This window comes from Setaria italica, chromosome VIII (genome assembly GCF_000263155.2).
Source record: "Setaria italica strain Yugu1 chromosome VIII, Setaria_italica_v2.0, whole genome shotgun sequence".
In the NCBI taxonomy this organism is placed as follows: domain Eukaryota; kingdom Viridiplantae; phylum Streptophyta; class Magnoliopsida; order Poales; family Poaceae; genus Setaria; species Setaria italica.
Window position 1 is genome coordinate 31,617,893 of NC_028457.1, and position 26,066 is coordinate 31,643,958.

Here is a 26,066-nt window from a genome sequence, read left to right on the forward strand (position 1 = left end):
CAGCGGTAGCGCCGACGGTCGGCCCTATCCTCCCCGAGGGCCGCGACAGGAAGGGCCGCACCGTCATCAGGATCGTCGGCAACTACATCCCAGGTATGCCTACCAACGGGTCAGGTTTTCCCCAAATCACAGGCTTTTGGGCTCCGACGGATACTGATGGACCATGCCTCTATTTCTATGTGCAGCGCGAGCGCTAGGCGGGCGGGCGGAAGAGGCACTGCAGCGGCGCCCGGCTTCCCCGAGGTCTTCTCAGGCGGCAATGGTAGCAGCAGCGGTGCCAGGCCTTCCCGGGCAGCAGCAGCAGCAGCGGCACAAGAGGCCTGCAGAAGGAGCCGCCAATGTCAAGTGCTCCCATCCGGCAAGTTCAAGATCGGCGCGGCAGACAGAAGATGCGTCAGGTCATGGCCGTCGGCAGCCCTAATGCCCAATGGAACGGCGGCGTCCAAGATTTCCAGTTTGCCGGTGGTGAGTACCTTGGCCGGACTAGTGGAGGTGAGATGCGAAGTGAAGGGCAGGGTCGAGGACCACCATGTCCTACGATGGACGGCCTTGCCGGCGATGATGATGATCCCCTGGCAGAGCATTACCCTGGCAGCAACGCCCCCTATGCATCCTTTGAGCACATGGCCAATGGAAACAATTTTCTGAATGGTATGATTCTCATAACCTGTTATCCTAATTCGTCAATCAAATTCATGTTTTGTTCTTGGATCCTTGGTTTCTGTAAAGAGTTGAGGTAATTTTGCTAATGTGTTGTGCTACGCCTCAAGGCTGTAGCTTAATTTGGTATTCTAGTATCATGTTGCTGAATGAATACTCATCTTTCTGTTCCATTAAGCTGAGTACCATTAAGGGCCTGTTCGGTTTGGCCAGAATGGCCTGGATTGCAGCCCAATCCGGACGGATTGGAACGGCCTGGAATGAATACGACCCAATACAAAAAAAATTGTTGTTCGGTTGGCCTGGCCCAGAACCAAACCTGGGCCGGAATGATTTCAATCCTTCCTTTCTTGGCTTGGAATCAATCCGCACCTCATCCCTCCTAGATCGCTTCCTGGCCACACGCGACGCGAGGAGAGGAACGCTCCGCTGGCGGCGCGCGAGGTGGCGGCGTGGCGGCGCGAGGTGACGGCATGTCGGCGTAGCACATCTTCGACAGCCACCACCGCGACAGCGACTGCCGCCTTCTCGCCGGTGAGTCATCGCCTTCTCTTCTCTCCTCCTCGCCCTAGGTTTCTTGCTCCGTCGTGCTGTCGTGCGCGCCTGCAGTTGGCTGCCATGGCCTGATTGCGTTTCTTGATCTCGCGTGAGAGGCACTCAAAGGTGAATCACCAGCTTTCCTTGGGCTGGTTGGTTGCCTCCGCGGCGGTTGCAACCGATTGGGGTGGGGCGACACCGTGATGGTAGTTCCTTTTCCTCTACTTAACTCCATTGTTGGTGGATTCGTGCGTGGACTGTAGTTGGCGGAGGAGCCAGAGAGCCGAGATGCAGATCTGGTGTTCGTTGAAATGTCTCAGTGGACTGTAGTGGCCTGATTTGTTGTCTTGTGTCTTCTTTTCCTAAGTCAGAAACCGATGGCAAGGTTACAACCACAAAGACCCACCTCCTCTGCAGAATTGGTAGTTGAACTAGTCGATTCCATCACAAAGGGGAGCTCCATTGTACTGGGGATAAACGGTTCAGCTTCTTTCAGGCCTGGTTCAGGCCAATGCTGGTAGATTTCGGTTGGCTCCGGAGGTACCCAAAGGGCCTCAATGTGACGACCCTGGAGGAAGGAATCGGGCAAGCGCTGTTGACGCTCACGTTGGCGCAGCAGCAGGTGCTGTTCATGGAATGGTTCGAGGCTTTCAGCGGGCAAGGCCGGGAGTGCCCGAACCTGATGAGGGCCTTCCAGGTCTGGTGGCGGCGGTCATTTGTAAGATCCTTAGGTAGCAGTAGCTGAGTGGGTTTCAGTTCGGCAATTCATCATCTGAATGTGTGCATGCGTATGTGCTTTACCTGGTGCCTGATTTCTGATTTACCTGGTGCTGCTGCTACAGCCTGCAAGAGCTGCAGCAATGGCCTGGCGTGTTCTCTGCTTGATTTTATTCCAAGAATTAGTGCATCACTTTTTTTTATTCCAAGGAGATTTTTTTGTACTATGGACAGTCCATTTTTTAAGTGCAAGCAAGATTCAGTGAGAACAATGTTACCATTCATGTTCTGATATAACCTGTTTCTGTTAAGGTATCTTTGTTCTGACTAGGCGCATGTGGCATATATCAGGTCGCAACGAGTCAGTATAGGATTGTGAAATCATGGTTGGACATATAGACATGAACTTTAGATGTTCAGTTATGGCACGAGGTCATATATGTAGTTAGACAGCCTAAGATGTGGTTTACATCAGTAAACATAAAATTAAGTTTTTGATAGTAATACACTAGTGAGAAATATAATTAGTTCCTGCCTACTTACTTTCATCCCCAGCATGATCTTTCCTGTAATATTGACAGTAAGCTTTAGGTTCTTGAATAACTGTCATATTGACAGTAGCAGCTGTACTTGTATAACTCTTGAATTGAATTGAATGACTAGCTCTTCATTTCTCGGAAAGGCTACTCTTAAAATACTAGTTCCTATTTATTGATATTACTTGTTCTGACTTTTTCTTGTTACTTGTAGATCCCACCAGCACCGTTAAGAGTTGGAAAAGGTGAACCACCCCCTTCTTGGGATCCGGTACCAACTCCAATAGGTACATAATTCTATCTATGTTTAAGTCTATTCCAATGAGTAATTTTTTCTATTGCAATGAGTAAAATTGCCATGACAACCTGTTTAGCCTTCCATTTTATCTATTTAGCTTCTATCTGACTATAAATTTATATGCTTTAGTTCTACAGTGAATATCTCATTGAGAGATCGTATTAGAAAGAGGAGGGAGGAAGAAGATGATGACATGATGATGTTTCTATTCCCTGCCTTATATCTGATGGGTTTTGCTAGAGAAGGAGGAGTAAAGAAAAAACATCATACATCAGAAGAAATAGGAGAGGTTAAGGTTCGTCGACTCCTTGAGGGACATATCAAGAACTGTCAAGTTACATTTAGGATGGAACCCCACATCTTCAAAGAGTTGGCGACTTATCTTAGAAGGAAAAGACTCGTTGTTGATACAAGGATTACGGTGGAGGAGAAGTTGCGTTTCTTCCTATACATGTTAAGTCGCAATGCCTCATATGAGGATCTTGCAGTGACCTTTGAGCACAGCAACGACACCTTCCATCGTCACACCAACCACTTCTTCAAGAAGGTCATTCTCACACTTTCTCGTCGTTTCCTCCAGTCCCCCGATCCTAATCAAGTGCATCAAAAAATCCAAGATAATCCTAGATTCTATCCATTCTTCAGAATTGTCTTGGTGCCATTGATGGAACTCATATCCCCGTTTCCATATCCCCTGAGAAGCATTCTCCTTTTAGGAATAGAAAGGGCACACTAAGCATTAATGTGATGGTGGCATGTGATTTTGATCTCAACATCACTTTTATTTCTAGTGGATGGGAGGGATCAGCTACAGATTCTAGAGTGCTAAGATCAGCTATGAGCAAGGGCTTCCAGGTACCTCCAGGCAAATTCTATCTGGTTGATGGAGGGTATGCAAATACTCCATCTTTCCTTGCTCCATATCAAGGGGTTCGATACCATTTGAAAGAATTTGGAGCTGGACATCGAAGACCACAAAACTCAAAGGAGCTCTTCAACCACCGCCACGCACTACTGAGGAACCATGTTGAAAGGACTTTGGGAGTGCTTAAGAAGCGCTTCCCCATTCTCAAAGTTGCCACATTCCATACGTTAGAAAATCAAGTAAAAATACCTATAGCTGCATCCATCTTCCACAATCTAATCCAATTACTTCATGGAAATGAGGAATGGTTGGATCATCAGCCGGATAATATCGATCCAATACACTTTGTTTCTTTACCCAATGGCGATCAAAACAATGACTCAGGCACTGCACAAGGCAATGCTTTGAGAGATACCATCGCCCAAGAAATGTGGGTTCAATACCAGCAACATGTAAATTAGTTTTCATGAATTAATAAGCTTGTATCATGAATAATTTGATGAATAAGTTAATAAGCTTGTATCATGAATAAGTTGATGAATAAGTTTTTTCTTTTGAAAAGTGATGGTTGGAAAAGGCTCCCCAAAGCTCAATGTGATTGCAAGGGGGTCGCCAAAGTTGAGTAGGTTCCTGCCTACAACAAGTGCTATAAAAAAGAAGCCTTCTCCTAAATGCAGTGGGGCAAAGAGGAGTGGAGGTTCACCACGAGGTACGGTGTTTAATGTTTCTTCATGCTTTCTTGTCAATTTTGTATTATTGATGCTATGAAATTTCTATTACTAATGCTTGACCATTGTTTATGTAGGAAAACAAAGAGCGGACTGGAACCCAACTCTTGAGAAATCACTTGTTGAAATTCTGCATGAGTATAAAGATAGTGGCTATAGAAGTGACAACGGTTGGAACACTGAAGGGTGGAACAAGATGGTGAAGGAGTTTCATCTGAGAAACAAGTCTGTCTCGTACACAAAGGCACAAATTCAAGATAAAGAATGTCAGCTTAAGAGAGACTACAAGATGATTAAAGCAGCAAGAATGCAAAGTGGGTCAAAATGGAATGAGCAAAGAAATATGGTTGAAGGATCAGCCTCAATGTGGGAGAACCTCATAGTGGTAAGTTAATTTCTTGAAGTAATTCTATGGATAACCTCATAGTGATAACTTTGTATTTGATCAATGTTCTTTTTTTCAAATATGCAGACTTTCCCCAAAATCAAGAAGTTTCAAAACAACAAGGCAAGCTTTCCGCTCTTTGATGCTTTGGGAGAACTCTATGATGGTAAGTTCTGTATAGTAAGCTCTTTCCTATTTCTCTATGATGTAAAATAGGTGCTTGTCCTATTCTCTGAATGCATTGTGCTAAATGTAGGTCATCTGGCTGAAGGGACATACAATTTCACTTCTATTGAGTCAGAACATGTGGAAGAGCCCCTTCAACAAATTAATGTTGTAGAGGAAGAAGCTGAGGAAGAAGCCCTACAGGAAATTCATGAGATACGTGATGAAGATGATGAAGAAAAGGATGCAAGAGATAAAGAAGAGGAGGCAAGAAGTGGACAACGAAGAATGGCTGCATCAAGAAAGAAACCAGAAAAGAAAGGACAAAGGCCTAGAAAGAGTGCAAAAATTGAAGCTATGATGGAGAGATTCCTTGAAATGAGGACAAAGCAAGCAGAAGATGAAGCTCAACAGCTAGCAAGAGAAAATGAGACAAGAGAAAAGGAGGCAAGAGATAAGGAGGCTGCTAAAGGTGATGAATACTCCATCAAAAGGTGCATATCGATTATCAACACAATGGAAGTGACAAAACAGGAAAAGGCCAAATCTTATGCAATCTTCACCAAGAGCAAAGAAAACAGAGAGACTTTTATTTGTGCTAGTGAAGAAGATGAAGAATCCGCTTTGATTTGGCTTAGGAATGAGATGGCCTAGCAGGTAAAGTCGCTGTCTACTTACCTAGTGTGTGTGACTGAAGCCTGAAACGAACAATAAACACATCAAACTAAGTTGCTACCTGCATCAGCGTACAAGTATATATAGTAGTGAATTTTTTTTATCAACAGAAAGCCAAAACGCTATTAATATTGCTATCTGAGCATAGATACCTTATGAGACATCAGCACTCACCATTGGAGATCATAATGTTTACTCTATTTTATATATGCTCAAACCTTGAATTAAGTCATGATCACCAGTTAATTTACAGACAGAAAGCAGTCTCATTCTAGACTTAGTTTGGGCCTTGCTGCACCTATTGTCTTGCATTGGGAATTGCTTTGACAGGAATTTGCGCTGTTGGACTATTAGGCTGCAAACTAGTTTAACTTTGTGTGTTCATGACTAGTCAGTGATCAGTATTTTCGACAAACTGATGTCATTTTGAAAAATATGTTTATGCAGCACTCAAACGACAAGTGCTGGTGAGGGATCTGGAGTCGGTGCTTCAACTGCATCACTAAGAAGCATAAAATGTTGTCATAGAACTGTTGGTTTTGTTTCTATTTGGTTGTACTAGTCTGTTTAATTAGGACAAGTGCTGGTGAGGGATCTGGAGTCTATTTTGGTTGTACTAGACTATTTAATTATGACAAGTGCTGGTGAGGGATCTGGAGTCTCTTTTGTTTCTGCAGCATCTGCAGCACAAAGAACTGGCATGTGAGTTCTTGCCGCTTTGTCAGGTGACCATGTTAGGTGACCATGCAATGGTGGTTCTATTCTGTTTCAGAGCCATACAATTTCACTGCGGTATTGTTGTTCATCTTGTATTGTAGTAAGAAAGCCTTTTCGCTGTGAGATGCTTTTTGAACATTGCCAGTAGTACACCGTGTGATCATAAATTTGTGGCAATGCAATGCAGAAGCTGCAGCCTGCAGATGGGCAGCGGCTGCCATAAACTTATTGGTTTAAGAACAGGATAATTTATTCCTGTCCAGCCGAACAACACACATTTTGAAGGCTAGAATAGTTCTTGGATAGGAATAGAACCGGACCAGGATTGAGTGAAGGAGCTAGATTCACTCAATCCGGCCCTGGAATGGTTCCTGGACAGGAATATTTTCAGAGGAACCGAACGAGCCCTAAGTTGGTAGAAATATTTAAACCATTGCTGAGATAGCGCGCTCAGCCCAAAGTCAGAGACCTTCAGGTTTGCATGTGAATCGAGCAGTAAATTTTCAGGCTGCGAGTACCATAGTTTAGATTCAGATTACAGAAAAAAGCACACAAAATCAATGAGCACAATTTTAAAGATTAGCAATTGCCTGCTTTATGAATGGCAAGTTTGTCGGTTTGGATTGTTTTTTCATGCAAGAGCATTTTGATTAGAATTGCTAGTACCATAGTTTAAATTCAGAGCAGGCTGCTCATTATTGTGAACCTGAGTTATAATTCAGCATCTGTACTGATTATGTTGTGGAAAATTACAGTATGTATTGCTACTTGAGCGCTTGCAGTTGCTTGAGTAATTCAGCATCTGTACTAATTCAGCATCAGTATGTAATTGTTACTTGAGCACTTGCAGTTGCTGGCAAACAAATCCAGTTCATGCATTGCTATAAGATTGCGGTGAAACAACATAGGAATAAGGCATAAAGGAAAATGTATTGCTGTGTGTTAACAGGAAACAGTGAGGACATCTGATAGTTCTTACAGTGCATACCAGGAAGAAATGGAAGTGGAATCCAACCAAAAATAATATATTTACCTCTGTTCATCGGCATGGTAGAATTACTACTGCTCTATGTGTTATGTTCATTAAGGTTTGATAGAAAACTTATCAGTGATTAAATGCTTGCAAGAAATGGATATTTTTCCAACATGATGATAGATGAAACCAATCTAAGGGGATTTTGATAATTATAGCAACACATATGCTGACCAACAGTCACAGGCAATTGAAGAAGTTCCGGCAGCCCCATCCGCGAGGCCAAACCATAAGAGATCCAAGAATTTCAGTGACCACGAAGATAAGGTTTTGGTTTCAGGGTGGTTGAATGTAAGCTTGGATCCGGTCATAGGCAAAGATCAAAAATGTGCCAAGTATTGGTCTCGTATATATGAATACTTCAATGAACACAAGATGTGCCCCTCAACGCGTACCATGAATTCTCTCATGCATCGGTGGGGGACCATACAAAAATGTGTGAACAAGTTTTGTGGATGTCTATCACGGATTGAGTTAAGACGTCAGAGTGGTACTACAGTACAAGACAAGGTACTTACTCACTATGCAATACAAGGATTTGTTTCGAATATTTTACGTTTAAATATCATATATGAATATCCCTTGGATGTTGATGTGTGCAGGTTGCAGAGGCATGTGCTTTGTACAAGTATAAAGACGAACATCAAAAAGCATTCCAGTCCATGCATTGCTAGAATAAGCTGAGAACACAACCAAAATAGCTTGCTAAAATTGATGAATTGGCTGCTGGTAAACATCTAACAAAAAGCATAAGACAATCTCAACTGTTGACCCTAGTGCAAGTTTACCAAGTGAAATAGGAGAAGGTGAGGTCCAAGGCCTAGAGGATAATGCATTAACAAGGCCAATTGGTAAGAAGAAGGTAAAAGCAGCACCGCTGCAAGAGAAGATAAAAGGTGTGACAGCAACCTTAGAAAATATGTGGGTACAGAAGAAAGAAACTGATGGGGAGAAAGAGCTAAAAAAAAGAGTAGAGGTTCAACAAAGCATTTGCTCTTGAACAGGATCGAGTTGCTCTTGGACAGGATCGTGTTGCAAATGAAAAACTACTTCTTGAGTTGAGGAGCCAGGAGGTCCAGTTGCAGAAAAGGAGGCATGAAGAGAGGATTATGACCATGAACCTTACTGCCATACCAGATGAGCAAAAGAAATACTACATGTCCTTACAGGCTGAGATCATGAGCCAACTATCTATGCCTAGTACTTAAATTTCATGTTTGTGTTCTGTTGATTTAGGAACTATTTTGTATTTTGCAATTTCAAACTTGTTTTATTCACTTTGAACCTATCGATGATTCGGTCAGTTTGATATTCAACATTAAAGCCATTTATAAAGTTCAGACTTGTTTTGTTGCTATGTTGCATTGCTTCTGTGATGGAAGGGCTCTATTGAAAGTAGCTTTATTATTCTGACGGGTCTTGGCTTTGCTGTTTCTGTTGCTCTTACTGATGGAGCACGAACGGTGCTGTTAGTTGTGTACTTCGTATAGATATTGCTCTGAATGAAGACCAAATTGTTTTCTGTCTGTTTTGATAATGGGCAGACCAGTGTATTTCACCTATTTTCTTGTGAAATGTTGATATCTGTTAGTTACATATGTCATATGCACTATCAGCACCCTTTCTTTCTCGGTTTGCAATCATTCCCTCGTCTGCTTAAGGAGGTAGCAGTGAGTTTGCAATGCTTCCTCTGCAGGAAGTCATGGCCTGAAGATGAACAAGTCAAATTATGGAAGACGCAGGGGTTGCCGCCTTGCTGGTGTTGCACGGCGCAGTGCGCAGGGGCCTTTCCCGAGTGGCGTGACTGGGAACCGGACAGAGACCCTGCGCAGGGGTTGCCGGTGTTTGGAGAACGCCGTGCGCACCTGGGGTCTGGCGGCATGATCGTGACGATGGCACCAGATCCCACGCTGCTTGGCAAAAAAAATGGATTCTAAAATGGGTCCAATACGATGATGTGGCCTAATTTGAAATATTGGGGGCTAGTTTTTAGCATTCTGCTATGGGCTGATATATTTTTAGGGGGAAATTTTTTAGCATAGCCCCCAATACTTCATTTTGGGGAAGAATTTTTTGTGGAACTCTTAGAGTTGCTCTTAGGCATTAGTCCATAAGATTAAGGGTAGGTGGGGTGACGAGCAATGTGCCGATTTCCGGTGTCGCCGCTCGAGTGGTTTGTGGTATCAAGCCCCTGAGCTTGAGTCCCCCGTGAGACGCTAAGGGTGGTATATTTCAACAACGGTCGAATGATTATATATTAAAGTTATGTTATTCACACATGGAAAATTAAAGTTACTAATTTTGTAAACTAATTTTTTGATAAAGGAAACATTTTCAACTATTCCACTTGAAGAGGTTGGAAAAGAATTATATTTTATTGATTAATGCAAAATGCTATCACCAACAAATTTTATTGTGACCTCTGTTATTCTTCCCATTGGATTAGGAAATCATGACCAGCAATTGAGGTATCCTTATAAGAACAAAAATTGCCACGTAATTCTTTTTCTATATATACCCCTGGGAGAGTCAAGCTTCGAGCGCCCCAGCCCCCGAGTTCAAGGGGCAGCGGGGTCATGAGCAATGTGCTGACTTCTTGTGGATGGCGTCAAGCCCGTGAGATTGAGAGTCGGTCGGCTGATGAGTGATATGCCAACTTCTTGTGCTGTCGGCCAAGTGGTTTATGGCACCAAGCCCTCGAACTTAAGGACCCACGAGATGTCATTAGGGTGGTACACTTCAATAGTCGTCGAATGGGTCTGCTTAAAGATATATTATTCACACACCTAATGCTTCACGTTATTATTTTCTTATTAATATATTTTCTAAACTGATTTTTAAAGACACGTCCGTGTCGAGTTGAATTAATAATGGCACCATAATGAGTAAATTAGATTATTGAGAGCCCCGCGCGTGCTGCGCGGGCATTTTACTAGTTTTACAAAAATATCGGTGTTGGAAGGGGTCATTGCAAGCCACCGTCTGGTCAGCTCATTTTACTACGAAAGCTGAAAGCACACGTATTTGTTTTTTGTAAGCCACTAACACAAGGACCTCATGAACGTACAGGTACCCCACGCGTTAGTGAAGGATTGAATAATGCCCTGAAAAAAAAAATCGAACCTCGTACCCTTCCTTTGCTCGTTGTCATCCACATTTGGAGGTTGTTTGGTAGGACTCCCACTCGAGTTAAAGTAGTTCCGGCTATGGCTAATTCGATTAAACAACTTTTTGATGAAGCTAAAACCATTTTAGAAAATGTCTGGGTAGAATGGACTCTTATTTTTAATGAATGGATGAAAGAGGTCAATGTTAAAATGGACTCTTATTTTTAATTTAATGAATGGATGAAAGAGGTCAATATCTAGAATACCTTTGCAATTTGACTTGGCGTGCATTAAGTTTTATACTAGGATTGTGCCCGTGCGTTGCTACGGGTAGAAAAAATTTGTATTGCATTCAACAAGAAAATAATAATATTGAAATAAGTATTAAAAATATTTAACATAAAAATGTAGTTACTTAATTAAACAGAGCTAGGTATGATAATGGTTATGCCTGCAGATTTATAACATGTAACATTCAACCACAATCAACAGTAACCAAAACTTGTTCCAAAAGAGTCGAAAAGTATGAGGATCCATCTCATGAAAATGATTCTAATAAAGTACTCCTCGTTTTGCCTTTTCTAGATTTATGAATATTATTATGCATCTAGATATATGCTATATCTAGGTGCATAGCAAAAACTATGCACCTAGAAAAGCTAAAATGATCTACAATTTGAAACGGATGGAGTAATAACATTGTTGGCCCCTGCGTTAAACGCCCACCACCGCCATGGCAGCATCCCGCGTGACTGAATCGACGTGTCTTAGGCCAACCAAGCTAGGTCCAGCATAATCAGCTCCACACGTCCTACCTACTGCTTTTGGTCCTATTTGTTTCCACTTATTTGGAAATCTTTCCACTTATTTGGAAATCAGGATTGTCTGCTATCTCGATAAACTGGGTGTTTGACACTCTTGATTTTTTTCCCTCGATTATATGTCCTGAGTGGTGAAATGCCTAAAATACCCCTAAGGATGATGGTAGATTATTATTTTTAGAGTGGGAGCTAAAGTCAATAATTCTAATATACTTTGTATATTTCTTAAATAGAAATATCAATTTTTTCTTTTCTGTTTTTTTCTCGTTTTTCCTCCCTTCTTTTTTTTCTTTACTCCTATGTTCTATCTCCTCTTCCGTCCGTTCCTCATTTACCTTTTTCCTCCATTTCTCGGTCTTCCTTCCCTTCCTTGTCCATTTCTCCTTTCTCCACTCCACTCCTCTGCCCCACGCGTGCCTTGCTCCCTGGCCATGGGCTGCTGCTGCCCCGCCTCCACCGCTAGCCATGCACTGTTGGTGCACATCTGCTGCTCCGCCGGCCGTGCGATGGGTCCCGCGCCACTGCTAATGCTGCTCCATCGGCCTCGGCGCCGAAGGTTTCCGCCCGTCAGTCCCGCTGCTGTGAGCATGCGCGGGAGGGTCAGGGGCAGACCACCGCCGCTCCCCTCTCGTACTCGGACAACTCCGATGGGGCTGAGGAGGTTGGTGGGGACGGCAGCGGCGACGACGAGCAGGTCAAGCAGCCTAAAAAGCGCAGGATCGAGCCGCGCGCCGACAGATCTCGCCATCGCGAGGTGGGCCATGCCGATGGATAAGCTGTCAATCTTGACCTTGATTCGTACGGCTGACGTTCTCAGATGGCGTAGCGAAGGATGGTGACGCCCGCGGTAACACCAAAAAATCATCCGATTTTTGGTTTTTTTTTTAGCAGTAGAGATGTACGACAGATACACCAGATGAATGATGCATGATACATCTTTCTTGTTCGGTACCTGTCACGGAGCAAGTGAAAATTGCTACAAAACAATAGAAAAGGTCGGTAATGTGATACCAAGGGAGTAAAAAGAAGGTAAAAAAGCATATGCACCTATATGATGCTATGCATGTGACGGAATAGCAAGCGTACAAGTGATCGATCATTCTGTGCACACATACAATGATATACAAAATACATAAAAGGGAAAGGAGATGCAATCTCAAGTCTGGAGAAGAGAATTTCAGACAACCTAGGAAATTTTAACCACAAGCATAGGTACTCTACGAGTACACCAAGTCCGCCCTTCTCAAGAGTAGATTATATAGAAGGAAAAAAGAATGATAAGTTTGTTCCAAGCGATAGTACCGTGCTTAGCTGATCCATAGGTTCAAACATCTTCTACTCACTTGTTGTTACGTCGAGCTTTATTATATGTATAGCATTCCACTATTTAACTGTTCACAGTTCCTTAACAATGACACCATAGTCCAGCAGGGGCACCAGGTTCAGAAGTACCAAAGAGCTAATACACTGCTACAGCCACAATATGAAGGCATTGCATAGCCACCTGTTTTCCAGCAAAGCTGAAACCACTGTCCAGCAAATACCCAAATCAACCCCATGGCAAACACCAGGACCCTGAACAGAAAGAATTTGATAGCGCATCCTAATGAATCAGAACAGATCAAACTATAATCTACCCACTACTGAATCATAGCAACAAGACAATGGCGATTTAGAAGCAAAGCAACTGCTATCGAATGCTGCAATGTATTTTTTTTAACCTAAACATAATTAAAGATCAGTATACTGCATAATATTGCAGCCATAATTCATACAAGTAACAAACCAGATCACTATATTGCAGCCCAGAAAATCAGAAACAAGAACAAGGCCACCATCTGATGTTCCATTTCGATACTTGCATATTTGAGAGTTGGGACATGAACGTAGCAGACTTAGTTCTCCCACATTTATTACATCCGTCACCAAATAGATATATAGTCAGGAACTTGACAGAAAATAGACTCCATGATCCTACATGGAGTTGTAGTTCGATAGCCATCATAGCCTTCAAAATCTCAATAGCGCGCAGTGGCAAACACCCAGTGAGTAAGATCAGATCTGCTCTGCAGCATCATTCTGAAGGAAATAGCCACACCGGAGAGTGGTCTTCTACATGTCCTTCAAAAGGCAACAATTTGGCAGAAAAGGGTCTCATCTTACCATCTCTCATGTTGTACACAAATCTATCAGTTGGGCTCCAATATTCAGGAACAAAGTAGATAAGATCACCTTCAGCTCCATCATGCAGACTGGCAGGAAACGACTTGGAGCTGCCTGAGCCAATGAAGATGGAATCGCCGTTGAAGCTGCGGACCCTGGTGAGTCTGTAAGGGTTTTTGCTGACATCCAGTGCAAACACTTCAACTTTAATAATTTTCGAATCTTGCTCCATGTAATTACTATCATAGTATCTCATTATTAATAACAGATTTTCACGTCACACCACCATGTTACATCTCAGAAAACCATTTTGCTCCATGGGGTGAGGGGGGAGTGGCTCAGTCATACAATGCTCAACACGAGAGATAACAATCCCACGATCATCCTCCTTGAGGACAAAAGCAAAGAGGTCTGTTCTAATGAAACTCTGGAGCACGTACAGCTTACCCTGGTAGAAGGCAATATCTTTGGGACCATCAAGAGGAGGACCACTGCAAACATGCCATGACGTCATCCCAGGCTGCCAAAGAGCAAGGTTACCTGAAGCCACGGTGTCAGAGGAAGCAGCCACAATGTACTTGGACCCAGAGTCAGGTGAAGCAGATAATACCACTGTGGGATGACATCGTATACGAGCCATTGATTTCAAAACGGACGTCACCTGTGCCGTTGAGGACGAGGGGGCACAAATGTCACTCGTACGGCACAACTGCGGCAGATGGACCACCCTTCGGGAGAAAGCATTAACCAAGAAGCACTTGTCATCCATTTCTGCGTAATGCCCGCTGTCAACCAACTCACCATCAACATGTCTGAGATACTTGCTGCGGATTTGGGTCACGCCCACAACCCATCCATCATAAGAGCAGACATAACGGGCATCATCAGCTGCCACCTCCTCAGGCATCAGGGGATGACGCGGGGCCGTGAGCGCCTCGTCGGAGGTCAAGCAGGAGAGCTCGAACTTAGGTAGCACCAGCAAGGGCAGAGGTGGGGGCAGGGCCTGGCTGCGGGCAGCAGCGCGCCAGCGGGGGCACACGGACCGCAAGCTGGCGCGTCGGCAAGACATGAGAGGAAGCGGAGCACGACCCCCAGGATGTCCGGATGAATGTCCGCCCATAACGACGCCGGCGGCGGCAGTTCGCTCCCCGCGTCCAATCTTGGCTTCTTAAGGGGCATTTCGTCGAACGCCTCACCTGCACAGGACGCCGGCAGGGTGTTTGCTAGTGATGTTCAGTGTCGGATCCGCAGGGGGTGCTGCAGCATCCCTTCAGCCCAAGAAAATCCATACATAGTTAGTCATTTAGTATTCAAGTTAGTACATGTTTAGCCAATAAAGTACGAATTAGTCCCCTTTGCACTAATCCTAGATCCGCCCCTTCAACTGATTTTCGCGGTCGACAACCACCCGTGGCACCGGGAACCGACCGCCGCTACGCGATATGCCATACAGGAGAGCGCGGACTCACCAGTGGCGTCTTCGCCGGAATCCATCGCCGGCGGCGACCGGCGGCGCGATCAGGAACGAGGAACGAGAGGCGAGAGGCGAACGGTCGTGTGTTCGGTTGCCGTTGCAGGTGTTCTGTTGTTCTTCAGATCGGAGATGGGAAAGTGGAGTTTGTGGGCTGGGCCTCGTCTGGCCTGCTGCCCTTCTGGGCTGGCTTTCCAACCCATCCATCACGGCTCAATCCACAAAGGAAAAAATTGAGAACAGTAATACTATGTAAAAATGCTGTTTAAGAAAAAAAAATCTAACGAGGTAAAAGTGAGATTTGAGATGTTGAGACAAAGATGGAATGAATCTATCGGATACATTTTCCATGCAATGTAATTGCAACTATATATAGGATTAAAACACCAACACAATGACAAAATAAGCCTACACTACAATTACGTTTTTTATGAAGTCCAACTCAGTATACATTATTAGAAGAAAGAAAAAAGACAATTCGTTGTGAATATACATTTATCCTTTTACCAATGTTATAAGAATGGTAGTAAATCCATATGACTTACAGAAAACAATAAAGTCGTATCATGAAGACTAAATCTGACAACAGGCATCCATATTCCAGTAATCCATATCAGACTCAGAAAGTCCAAATCTGTCAGTGGCCAAGTGCAAAATACCATGCATTCCAAGTAACAATTTTATGCCTCGCAGATCCATGTATTCAAACTAAACTGCCCAGAAACACCAAAAACACCCTGTAACCATGAACTACAAGAGAAATTAATGTACAGGCATAGCAATATAATACTATCCAGCAAATCTGACTATCATTTGTTCATATAGATAGGAAGTATAGGAACTGAAGACTCCCCCGCACAAACAATCCACATATAGGAAGTTGAAAACAAATTAAATACCAGTGAGTTTACAGCTAAGAACAACCACCGGAATCTGACACTGTTAAAGAAAACAGCACAGTTGTTTCACTGCTTGATTAAAAAAAACGCCATGGCACCTGGCCCCAATCAGCATCAGTGCTTTGTACGTTGAGAACATTAGGATCAGAGCAGTTCATTCAGGAGAAAATAACCATGTCGCATACCGCATCTGCTGCCCAAAATTTGTCCTCTGATCCATGTGCAGCAACTGGTGCCATCGTACCATCTTTCATGCTGTACACAAATTTTTCAGGGCAGAGGTTACCATCTATGAAATATATAAGATCTTCTCCAACTCCATCATGACACGAACGAAATGACTTGCTGCTGCACGGACTGATGAAGATGCAGTCTCCATCCAAGTTCTGGATCTCGGTGAATCTGACAGGGTTTGTGCTCAAGTCTGCCTCAAATATTCTAGTCTCATCAATCATGTGCCCATATTCAGTACCACCAGAGTATGTAGCAACTATTATTAAGTTTTCCACGCCACTCTACTATGCTAAAGTCTCGTTATAATTATCTGTGACCTCAGGCAGTTCGAATATAAAACGCTCAACACGAGAAACTATCATCCCAATGTTATCTTCAGAGATTTCGAAGGCAAAGACGTCTATGGTGAATTCGCTGCTGCTGAGCATGTAGAGCTTCCCCTGCCAGAAGACAACATCCATGAACAGTGATGCAGTCACCATCACACATGCACCACGACTTCATCCCAGATTGCCAGAAAGCAAGCTTAGCTGCACTCTTGATGATTGAGATGCCAACCGCAACACACCTGAAGCCAGAGTCAGGTGAAGTGGACAAGACGACCTTGCAGAACGACATCACACACTGTGGCGTTGATCGCGCAATTCACCACGCCAGAGCCATTGACGATCGGGAGAGACCAGCTGTAGGCATCGACGTGGCGGGCGCCTGCAGACGGAGGTGGGGGACGGACAACATCCCGGGAGAAAGCTTTCATCAAGAAGCACCGGAGGCTACCTTTGTTGAGCTTCACGCCAACGAGCCAGCCCTCGAACGAGCCCATGCAGCGGACGCTGCCAGCCGACTCCGTCTCCCTCTCCGGCCCCGTCAGGGTCCCTTCGGCGCAGAAGCTGGCGAACGAGAAGTCGTACAGCAAGAGCGGGGGCAGGGGCGGCGGCGGCGGCGGCTGGCGGTGGAAGCGCGCCGCGGCGCGTCACGCGCGGCAGACGGAGAGCAGCTTGGCGCGCTCCTCGACGAGGGGAAGGCGGCCGACCACGACGCCGAGGATGTCCTCCGGGAGGCCCGCGCACGGCCGGTTCTGCGCCTCCTGCGCCTCGTCGGACCTTCGTGTCTCGGAAGCCGGGGCGCATTTCGTCGAACACCTTGTCTGCGCCGCTGCCGCTGCCGCCGCCGTCGCCAGCGACTGTGACGCCTTGCTCCCCTTGCGGACGCAAACAGGTAGAGGCGCGTGCTGAGTATGGTCAGCTGAGGTTCCTGCCCCGGAATCCATGGCTGCCGCCCGGGTAGCGCTGGGACTCCTCGCCTCGGGGAGAAGAGGCGCCTCTTGCTCCACGGGTGCCACCGCTTCTGTGGGCTGCTAGACCGAGTCCGGGGCTGAGTACTTCCAACTTCCAAGCCCCACAGATTGATCTGGTCTAACTCCAACATTTGGGGCCCTACTAAAACGGGAGGAGTTGGAGCAGCCACTATTTTGATCCGACTGACTTCTAAGTATAAAACAGTTCATCCTCTAATGCTTCAGTCGTGGAGCCATTTTTAACATACATGGAGAAGCCGGAGCTGGAGTCTGATATTGTCTTAATATAGATGTATTTTTTATTCAATTCTTTAGCCACGGCAAGATTTCGGTCAGAGATCACGTGTCTTTGTTACTTCCGTGAACAATTTAGCACATAGTCTTACCTTATAAGAAATTTGTTTTAAAAAAAAGAAAAGGATTGTGGGGGGTTTAAGGATAAAAGGACACAAAAGAGGTTATTCATATAGGCAATGAAATTTTTGTAACCACCGCAATGTTTTAGTGAACATGGTTTGGACAGGACGCGCTGTAAACGTCTTTGTGCATGCATGTTTTTTTAATAAAGAAATTGATCCTCAGCATTCAGACAAAGTGAATGCCTACAACCAATTTTGTGTATGTATGTGCCCGCATGTTTAAGTCCGAATCTGAACATTTTTTCTCTTTTGTTGCATATTTGGTTATCGAGAAATGTACATAGTAGTCTTGGGCTACTTGTTCTAAGGCAAACTTGCAGTGTTTCTTGTACAAGAAGAGGTCAAAGTTTGATCAAGGAGTATCATCCTTTCCTCATCATTTCCATAAGAGTAATTGCACCCACTGTACAACAACTTGTTAGGTGGGTGCAGATTAGTTCAACAATTTGTAAAATGCACCATCTAGTACAATATTTGGTGCAGATTGGTCCAACAACTTGTAAAATGCTCAAGTGTAGTCCAGTAATTTGACATGTAGGTGCAGATTAGTCCAAGGACTTGTAAAATGCTCAAATTAGTGCAATAAATTATTAAATTGGTGCACCTCTAGTCTAAATGTTATAACAACCAATATATTTGCTAATACCGGGCCAAAGTATATGCTCGTCGGAATAAGTTATTGAGCACTATTTGATCATTGATATTCGTCTCGCAAGGGTAACGCATTGGCCTGAATTGGAAGCTTCAATGTTTCAGAAATTAATGTTATGTCTTCGTATTAATTATTTTTTAATACAATGATTGAATTTTAATTAGAAATATTTAATTTTATATTCAATATTGATAAGTTCACCCTCACTGATTTTATATTTTGATTATATGCATTTTTGTTTAGCTAAAAAAATAATATATTAATACATACTAACAAATGCTTTTAGAACTTTGGCATAAATATTTTTTAAAGTCACATGTACTTGTTTAAAAACTAAAATAACCTAAAATAGTAGAAACATACATGCTTCTACGGTTGTTGAATACATGAGTAGAAGCGCAGAAGGAAGCTAAGGTCACGGGATCTCTCTTCTGAACTTTAGTCTTTTGGTAATGCTATAACACAATTCTAAAATTTGATTCAATTTTAATTAATGAACAAATAACTTATGTACACAATTGAGAAGTAACAAATAGGTCACAATCAATGAATTTTATTAACAAAAAATAAGAATTATTGATTGGAAGAAAATTCGCATGTACATCTAATTTGCTTAATACGCTGTCGTTGTAACAAAAAATAAGAATTATTGATTGGAAGAAAATTCGCATGTACATCTAATTTGCAGGTGCACCAATTTGTAAATTTATTGAACTAAATTGAGCATTTTACAAGTTGTTTGACCAATATGCATCCACCTGTCAATTGTATTAGAATTTTATAAGTTGTTAGACTAATTTCACCCACCTGATAAGTTATTGTACTAGATTGAGCATTTTACAAGTTGTTGGATCAATCTGCACTTACCTGACAAGTTGTTGTATGGTAGGTGCAATTTACTCCTTCCATAAAATTTTCGTAGTTGATTCTGCCATCCTGTTAATTCAATGGCGTAAATGATTAAATATTTTAAAATGCAACTATTTAGTGGGAAGAATATGATCTTGTCTTTATGAACTTCAACAGTACTGGAGTACTCCCTTCGTTTTAAATTATAGGTTGTTTTAGCTTTTTTAGGTTCATAGATATTTATATTAATCTAGACATATATTATATTTAGATGCATATAAATATTTATGTACCTAAAAATTAAAATTAAAATGAGAGAGGAGGATCATCTACTCTCTCCCATGGCTTGCTCCAATCCGTCCTGTTATGTACCTTCAGGTGGGCCGGTGTGCGGAGCCGGGTCAGGCCGAGTTAGGACGAAGAAGGGAGAGAACAGGTGGAGCTATCTTGGGCCGAAATATGTTGGGCTGGGTTTTGGGTCCGGTTAGCAAAGAATGGTTTCCCATGGTTTCTTTTGTTACTAATTTGAATGGATTTCAAATTTAAAAAGGGATTTTTGTACCACCGAAACTTCATGAAATTCATAGAAAAATATCAATTATGCACATGGTCGTGTTTGATGCATAGTTTTCAAAAATTAAAATTTGATTTTGAAATGGTTTTTCTATAACTCACACGAACAATTTTTAAGTTTTAGTAAAATTCTAAAAGGTTCAAATTTTAGTAGTTTTAAATTCTGGAAAAAATAATTGTGTTACAAATTCATTGTGAATATACCATTTGTCATGCAAAAGGGCCTCTAGCCTAGTGGTTAGAGCACGTAAGTAGTACCCAGCACGCTTGGATTCGACTTCTCGTGGGAGCGAATTAAATGGATCTGAAATAAAAAGTTATAAAAAATACCCCTACTGACTTCGGTAAAAAAAATCATTTGTCAATTTTTTAATCATATTATAAGAGCAGTAGTTCATCCTTATTTCTATATATTTGAAAATATAAAAGCAACAAAGTTTCATGTATACCATATCAGAGTCAGAAATTTCATATTTATCAGTGGCTAGGTAGAAATTTCCATGGAATCAATTTATTCCAAAATCTTCTATTTGACTGTAGTCTAATCAACCTTAGAGGTATTGGAGCTCCACGAACTCAACCGTCCAGAAAGCATAAAAAACACTGGAACCATGAATTGCAAGAGAAGTTATAACACGTCCAGCAAATGTGAAAACCATTCCTCATGTAGATACTTACATAGGAACTGAAAACTCCCCCAACAAGTGCCAAAGCACTAAAATGTCTCGTAGGAACTTGAAAACAGTTTAAGCACACACAAGTTTACTACTAAAAAAAATCACCTGAATCAGACATAAAACAATAGCACACTTGTTTTAGCTCTCAGAAATACAATTAACATTATGGCGCCTGGCCCCAATCAAGCATTGGTGCTTCGTACAGTAAGACTCAGTAGGATCACAGAAACAGAGCTGATCTGCAGCAGTTTATTCAGGAGGAAATAGCCATGTTGGATGCTTCAGTATGCCATCTGGCGTCCGAAGCTTGTCCTTTGGTATGCCTTCAGCAAACGGTGCCATTGTACCATCTCTCGTGTTGTACACAAACTTATAAAAAGGGCGGGCATTTTTATCAGGGGGGAGGTAACCATCAATGAAGTAGACAAGATCAGCTTCAAGTCCATCATAATGACACGAACGGAATGACTCGCAGCTGCATGGGCTGATGAAGATGCAGTCCCCATCCAAGCTCCTGATCTCTGTGAATCTGACAGGGTCTGTGCTCAAGTGCGCCTCGAATACCCTAACCTCAACAATTCTCTGCCAAACGTCGTCATCCTCGGCCGTGTATGTCGCAACTATCAACAGCTTTCCACGCCACTCTACTATGCTCCAATTCTGGTGATATCCATCAGTGACTTCAGGCCATTCGATTTCGCGACACTCAACACGAGAAACCATGAGGCCGCTGTCGTCGTCGTCTTCGGAGAGCTCAAGGGAAAAGAGGTCTGTGGTGAGGTCGCTGCAACTGAGCATGTAGAGCTTCCCCTGGATGAAGATGACGTCGGTGAACTTACTGACACAACTGCCGTAGCACACGCACCATGACTCCATTCCAGGTCGCCAGAGAGCAAGCTTAGTGGTGCCCTCGGCCATGGAGATGGCAGCCACGACACAACCGGTGCCCGACTCGGGCGAAGATGACAGGATCACCTTGCGAAAAGACATCACACACTGGGCGGCATTGATCGCGCAATTCATGTTCATCTCCATACCAGAGTCGCCATTGGCGATGGGGAGAGACATGCTGTGTTCGTCGGCGGGGTGGGTGGCTGCGGAAGGAGGCGGGAGAGGGACGACATCCTGGGAGAAGGCGTTCATCAAGAAGCACCGGAGGTCACCACCACCAAAGTCACGGCTTTTGTCGCGCTCCACGGCCACGAGCCATCCCTCGATCGAGCCCACGCAGCGCACGCCGCCAGCCTCCACCGTCTCCGTCTCCGTCTCCGGCAGCGGGACGCGGAGGCGCGCGCCCGTCAAGATCCCATCCGCTCTGAAGCTGGCGAACGAGAAGTCGGCCAGCACGAGCAGGGGCAGCGGCGGCGGCGGCCGGCGGTGGAGGCGCGCCGCGGCGCGCCACGCGTGGCAGACCGAGCGCAGCCTGGCGCGGTCCTCCACAAGGGCGAGGCGGGTGACCACGACGCCGAGGATGTCCGCCGGGAGGTCCGCCCACGGCCGGTGCTGCGTCTCCAACGCCGAGGATGTCCGCCCACGGCCGGGTGTCTCGGAAGCAGCGGGGTCCGTGACGCACTTCGTCGAACACCTTGGCTGTGCCACCGCCGCCGGAGGTAGAGGTGCTTGACGAGTCTGATCAGCTGAGGCTCCTTCCCCGGAGTTCATGGCCGCCGGACAGCGCCGTGGCGCCGGTTGCTCCACGCCTCACGGTTGAATCCTCTTCTATGGAGATGGATGCTTAGGCTGAGTCGGTGAGCTTTGACTTGCGGGCTTCCAACTTGCTAATTGAGAATTTAGAGAGTTAGAGGTTGACTTTGAGGGCTTTCAAGACCTGTTCAATTTATCGAGAATTTTTTTCTTAGCATATTTCTAATTTTTGAAGTACTGCAATTTGCTAAGAAAAGGTCCTTGCAATATGCAGGTTGCAAGTATTTTAAACCTCACCTCCCACACTCAAACAATTGGGATTTTATTAACATGCCATATTGCCACCCGATGGCTCTCTTTCTTGCTTAGTCCTCTATAGCAGTTTACAAAAAGAACTAATGCCATCTTCTCAAATCTTTCTTTCTGAAAAATGTTCAATGCCATTTTTGACGAGTTGCCTGCTGGGTTCACGCATCAGCTACAACTATCGTTCTTCCTTACCGTATCCATTTCTCTAAAGAAAAATGCTTATGATAAATCTCCAATCATGAAACTACTACCTGCCTGTTTGTTTGAGCTATGCTTTTCAAAAGATGTGTTTTTGAAAAGCAGCTAATGAAAAGTTGATCCCGGAAAAGCTAGGAAATATAAATAATACGACTCAGAATATAATTCCACAGAAGCCAATTTATAGCTTCTAATAAAAATACAACTTTTCCTTCTCAGAAGCCAGTTTCTAAGAGTTAGTTGTTTATTTGAGCTTTCTAATAATTATGAGAAGTGAATCCAGTGATCAAAGTATGTATGACTTTTTGGACATACACAAGCAAGAAGCAAGCTAATTGGCCTGTCCGAAATATCATGTGGTAGTTGACCTGAGGCATAGTATTGCTTTCTAGTTGATTCTGATAGCAGTGCTGGTTCATGGGAGGGCCCAAAGCAAAACTAAAGCTCAACCAACGATAGTTCTTAGGACTTATTTCATTGAAATAGCTAATTTTCATTTTGTGAATAGGCAGGGCAACTGTCCCACGTCTCATTGGTCAGAGTGCTCAACAAGCCAAGATTAAGTTGGTTAACTCTTTAATTGAATTGATATGTTATTACTAGTATTTACTGAAAAATTTTGTAAACTATCTATATTTCCTTTTGTGAATAGGCAACAGCTGTTGTACAAACATCTATGGGCCTAAATATGGAGCTGGAAACCGAGACGCATCCGATATGGAGACCATGGCGTAGGACGGTATAGTCTACATGGAAAAATAGGAACTAGTTGAGGATTAGGAAAATACTCGTTGTAATAAGAGTAGAACTCCTCTAGTCGTATCCGACTATTATTCTTGTAACCAACCGACCTGTAACCCTGCCCCGGCAATATAAGGTGAGGAAGGGACCCTCTCCAAAGCTATTCAATCCAACTAACACACATGACGTAGGGTATTACGCAATCTAGCAGTCTGAACCTGTCTAAATCATGTGTCTACGTTTACCTTCGAGTTCCGATCTTGACTAGCCCCACTAACCAAAACACTACCTCGGGCACCCCCCTCGGTAGGTTGCTGGGTCTAAACATCGACAGCTGGCACGCCAGGTAGGGGACTTCGCCGAAAATCCAATAGCGAAGTCGATGACACAAGTCATCATCAAGCCAATCGTTGCGTTTGAAGCTAGCATGACGTTGGTCTTGGGCTGCTGGGTTTGCATCGCTGAAATTTCCACAACCACATTGCATCGACCCCGGAGAAGAAGTGTCAAACCATGAAGTTCGAGCGCCAAGCTCTGGAGGATCTCATCGAGAATTTTGATGAATTTTCAATTTATGACCTAGTCAGAGGCTGGGGGGCTGAGTCTGAGTTCAACTTGACTTCAGTCAGACTGACTTTCACGAGCTAGTACATAAGCTACCGTGCGAGTCGGACTACCACACGAGTCGATTTCCCGTTCGGACTCCGCAACGCAACCACTATTTATTAGGTTGCCCTGTCCAGATCACAATCTGATATGGATACGATCAAGGACCTCGACTACTAATCGAATCTAGACAAGAAGACTCCTTTATCAGATCCGCAGCAGGGCCTAGTAATCACATTAACTCCTCAAGGTAGATCCATCTACTAGCCTAACATGAAGCCACCCGCTCTTGCCAAAGATGATGATTCGCGCCTCATCGCCTACCTCGACACTCTCCCATAACAGGAGGGAGCTCCTCTATTGCCCATCTACGAGGAAGGCAGCACCATGGAGGTCATCACTTCAAACTCGGGAAGCCACTCTCCAGAGCGAAAACTCTTCGCCGTCATTACTGGACAAGAGGATGAAGAACAAGAACAACGGGATAGAAACCTACGACATGAGCGTCACCAGGATGACGTCTCGCAGGATGAACTCACCACCAACATTGTCGGAGAAGAGATCGAAGCTCAAATAACTCGACGATGAGCACGAAATGATGCAAGAGCAGAGCTCCGTTGCCGCCTTACAGCGGACCTACCAATCCAGAACCTGGATAATGCCTTTGAAGCAGTTCAAACGCGTCATCGTCGTACTCCCCTGGCTACCGTCGTGTCTATTGATCTCATTACCTGTGCGATGCCTCAGAACAAGTACACAAGATAGTTGTCTGAACTGGTGGAACTCGCGTACGAACAACTCGATCAGCAGAATCCGATACAGTCAGTCTGACGCTCCTTATCCTAGCGAACTCAACATGACAGCAACCATAAAGGCCCTCCGTCCAAACCAAGTCAACTCAGAGATGCCAGACCAATCAAAGTTGGAGCTAAAGGTAGTCAGGCAGGACCCTCGGGAGGCCGTGGCCACCGTGGGGCTAACCCAGAGCCTGAACATCTAGTAGGAGACCTCAGCAACAAGATCAACGCTAGCCGTGATGCTCGTACCATCATCGATGGATGGTACCGCGAGCGTGAACAAGAAGTCGAACACCTAGGAGATGATACTTACGGGTTCCCCATCTTCTCAAGATGTGTGAGGAGAACAACTCTACCCAAAAAGTTCAAACCCTCAGGTATCACCAAGTACGATGGCAACCAGGACCCAGTCCAATAGCTTCGGTGCTACTAGTTGTCAGTACAAGCAGTTGGGGGAAATGACAACATCAAAGTCATCTACTTTCTCATCTGCATGGAGGCGGTGCCACTCACATGGCTTGAATTTTTGGATAAGAACTCCATCGACTCATGGAAGGAACTCAAGGTAGCATTCATAAACAACTACGCAGGGGCAATGCAGCGTCTTGGCAACAGGATCGACTTGTCTCAATTTAAACAACAAGAAGGTGAGACCCCGCAAAGCTACTTACATCGCTTCTTCAACAAGAAGGCCACAATCGTGGATGTCACAGAGTGCGACGTTATTGACTGCTTCCAGAACGGCCTCCACGACCACCGGGTGTTCCATGACTTCGGCAAAAGATGCCCCACGGATGTCAAATCTCTCAAGATCATGGTACAGATGTGGGCAGATGAAGAAGATAGGAAGATCGAAAGGTTCGAATCCAATCGCAACAAGGGCATGAACAACAATAATTAGAACAATGTCTAACATAACGCAAGAACCACAATGATCGCCCCAACAATGACAACCGAAATAACTACTCGAGAGGTCAGAACCGCAAGCGCAAGCCAGACAATAATATCGCAGCAATTTCACAGTCGTCCAAGAAAGGTGGCGGCAAGAATCAAGACAGAACCTCGTTCAATGAGTTCCTGAAGAAATAGTGCCCATGGCACCCATACCACAAGCACTCTATGATAGATTGTTTCAGTCTACGAAGGACCTGCCAGAGCCATCTGGCACCAAAGATAAGGGCAAGGCCAAGGAAGACAAAGATGATGGTGACAATGGCAAATTTCAGAACCCATCCAACACCATCAACTTTATCTTCGGTGGAACCTCGGGTACTGCTACTAAGCGGTCCCAAA

At 44.2% G+C, this 26,066-nt stretch overlaps 2 protein-coding genes, 1 non-coding gene and 1 pseudogene across 6 annotated transcripts; 1 reads left to right on the plus strand and 3 right to left on the minus strand.

Annotated features, from left to right (window-relative positions):
- Positions 1–1,035: 1,035 nt before the first annotated feature.
- Positions 1,036–6,371, plus strand: LOC101780370. 4 transcript variants are annotated; one of them, XM_014805688.2, is made up of 7 exons: positions 1,036–1,194; positions 2,665–2,737; positions 4,176–4,322; positions 4,419–4,726; positions 4,814–4,892; positions 4,983–5,548; positions 6,014–6,371. In XM_014805688.2, exons 3-6 carry the CDS (start codon positions 4,178–4,180, stop codon positions 5,543–5,545), a joined length of 1,095 nt encoding a protein of 364 aa, XP_014661174.1. In that variant the 5' UTR covers positions 1,036–1,194; positions 2,665–2,737; positions 4,176–4,177; the 3' UTR covers positions 5,546–5,548; positions 6,014–6,371. The 4 variants fall into 4 exon arrangements, with proteins under 4 accessions (XP_014661174.1, XP_004979605.1, XP_004979606.1 ...); XM_004979548.4 differs by lacking the exon at positions 1,036–1,194 and adding an exon at positions 1,676–1,915 and having other exon boundaries at positions 4,176–4,310; XM_004979547.4 differs by lacking the exon at positions 1,036–1,194 and adding an exon at positions 1,692–1,915.
- Positions 6,372–13,125: 6,754 nt separating this feature from the next.
- On the minus strand, positions 13,126–14,997 carry LOC101761457. The gene is made up of 2 exons (XM_022829074.1): positions 14,877–14,997; positions 13,126–14,675 (listed from the first exon to the last, which is right to left on the minus strand). Exon 2 carries the CDS (start codon positions 14,525–14,527, stop codon positions 13,685–13,687), a length of 843 nt encoding a protein of 280 aa, XP_022684809.1. The 5' UTR covers positions 14,528–14,675; positions 14,877–14,997; the 3' UTR covers positions 13,126–13,684.
- Positions 14,998–15,558: 561 nt separating this feature from the next.
- Positions 15,559–17,281, minus strand: LOC101761851 (annotated as a pseudogene).
- A 3,167-nt stretch (positions 17,282–20,448) lies between these two features.
- On the minus strand, positions 20,449–22,140 carry LOC101762272. Its single transcript, XR_002678975.1, has 2 exons — positions 21,892–22,140; positions 20,449–21,849 (listed from the first exon to the last, which is right to left on the minus strand). It is a non-coding gene; the product is annotated as an uncharacterized LOC101762272 (transcript).
- Between the last annotated feature and the right edge of the window lie 3,926 nt (positions 22,141–26,066).